The sequence below is a fragment of the Limulus polyphemus genome, unplaced genomic scaffold (assembly GCF_000517525.1).
Source record: "Limulus polyphemus unplaced genomic scaffold, Limulus_polyphemus-2.1.2 Scaffold4774, whole genome shotgun sequence".
Lineage (NCBI taxonomy): Eukaryota > Metazoa > Arthropoda > Merostomata > Xiphosura > Limulidae > Limulus > Limulus polyphemus.
In genome coordinates, this window is record NW_013670384.1 from 78,769 (window position 1) to 80,239 (window position 1,471).

Sequence of the window (1,471 nt, forward strand, 5' to 3'; positions counted from 1 at the left end):
CTAAAAAAAAAAAAAAAAAAAGGAATTAGTGAATTATAACCATAGTGTACTTAAGCCTATCTTAACACAACAACTGACAAGTACACTGACAGTGCACTAGTCAGAATGATAATTATTTGTTCGAGTCTTACATCCTCGTAGCTCAATAAGGTACCAGTATCAGAGAACGAGCGAGATCATAGGTACAAGCCCGGGTTTTGGGCAGAATTTTCAACATACTGATTTGTTATAATATTTATCTCTAACTCAAAACTTCTATTGAACTAGCTAATATATGAAAACTGTTTCAGTAATTCAAGCCATTCATATCACCTTATTTAATTTCTGTAGTGTAAACTGCTGTATAGAAGACATATTAATACTAGAAATAAATGACCTTATAACACCAAAATGTTTTTATTTAATTAGATACTCAACAGCTTTTATTGTTTATTCCAACTATCCAAGTAATCAAAATATTGCTATTATGCTTGTTTGTCGTTATGCACAAAGCTACATAGTGTGCTCAGTTTGTTCGGCTTTGACGATTCAGATAAAGCCTCACGATCCAAAGGTCTTGGGCTTGATTTACTTGTTCACCCTGACTTTGCTACAATAAAGCTAGAAGGCCATCTGCCACTTGCTAATGTTGATGAGATGGAAGGCAACTGGTAGGCACAGCACCTGCCACCAACTGTTCCTTTGCTTGCTTGTATGTATCATGATTTGAATAACATTGTACTAAATGATTAAGTGACTACATTTAATTAATGGGGGCATTGATTAATCAATTAGCAAAATACCACTAATCATTCAGCTCTAGTTAAGACTAATCACTTCACAACAAATAAAATGCATATTAATGATAAATGATAAATAAAACCATTTCCTGATATTACTTTTAAAAGAGAGAGAGAGCAACAAAGATATCAAACTAATCATAAAATGTTACAAATGTTTTTTTTACCACTGCTTCCTCCTACTGTCCGTGATGTATCATAAGGGTTCCTGGTACGTCCGTACAGATTATTGTTTGATTCCCACCACATGCACAACTCACTCACATTGCTAACAGCAATTGGAATGGCTCCAGCTTTCCGTAATAATGCAACAACTTCTGCATCCTCCTCGGCCTTGACCCCTTTTCTAGACACCAAACCAGCACTCAATACTAACCCTAAGATACAAAGGGAAACAAAATGGGGATTTACAAATAATATTAGGTACCTAGAGCATTCATATATTAAAGGGGAAAATACCCTGCAAGATGAAAAATAGTTTATAATAATATAAACCCATTTTTCCCCTTCCATAGAAATCTACCTTCTTTTTCATCTGATGAGTCTCTAATACAGAAATGTAAACACGTTTTACTCCAGTCCCAACAGTAAACCTTCACTTTGTAATTCAATCACAACCACTACGTTTCAGAAAGAGTTTCTGTCGGTAGACAAGTCATCCTTAAATTTGTAGTTAACTAAATGTCCGACTT

General features: G+C 34.6%; 1 protein-coding gene across 1 annotated transcript in view; it reads right to left on the bottom strand.

The window, feature by feature from the left end:
- Positions 1-1,239, bottom strand: part of LOC106471671 (fatty-acid amide hydrolase 2-like) — a gene marked incomplete at its 5' end in the record, with an annotated part of 16,684 nt that extends 15,445 nt beyond the window's left edge. Inside the window, one exon of the mRNA XM_013932287.2 lies at positions 947-1,239. Coding sequence (XP_013787741.2) covers positions 947-1,239 — 293 coding nt within the window. The remainder of the gene's footprint in view (positions 1-946) is intronic.
- Between the last annotated feature and the right edge of the window lie 232 nt (positions 1,240-1,471).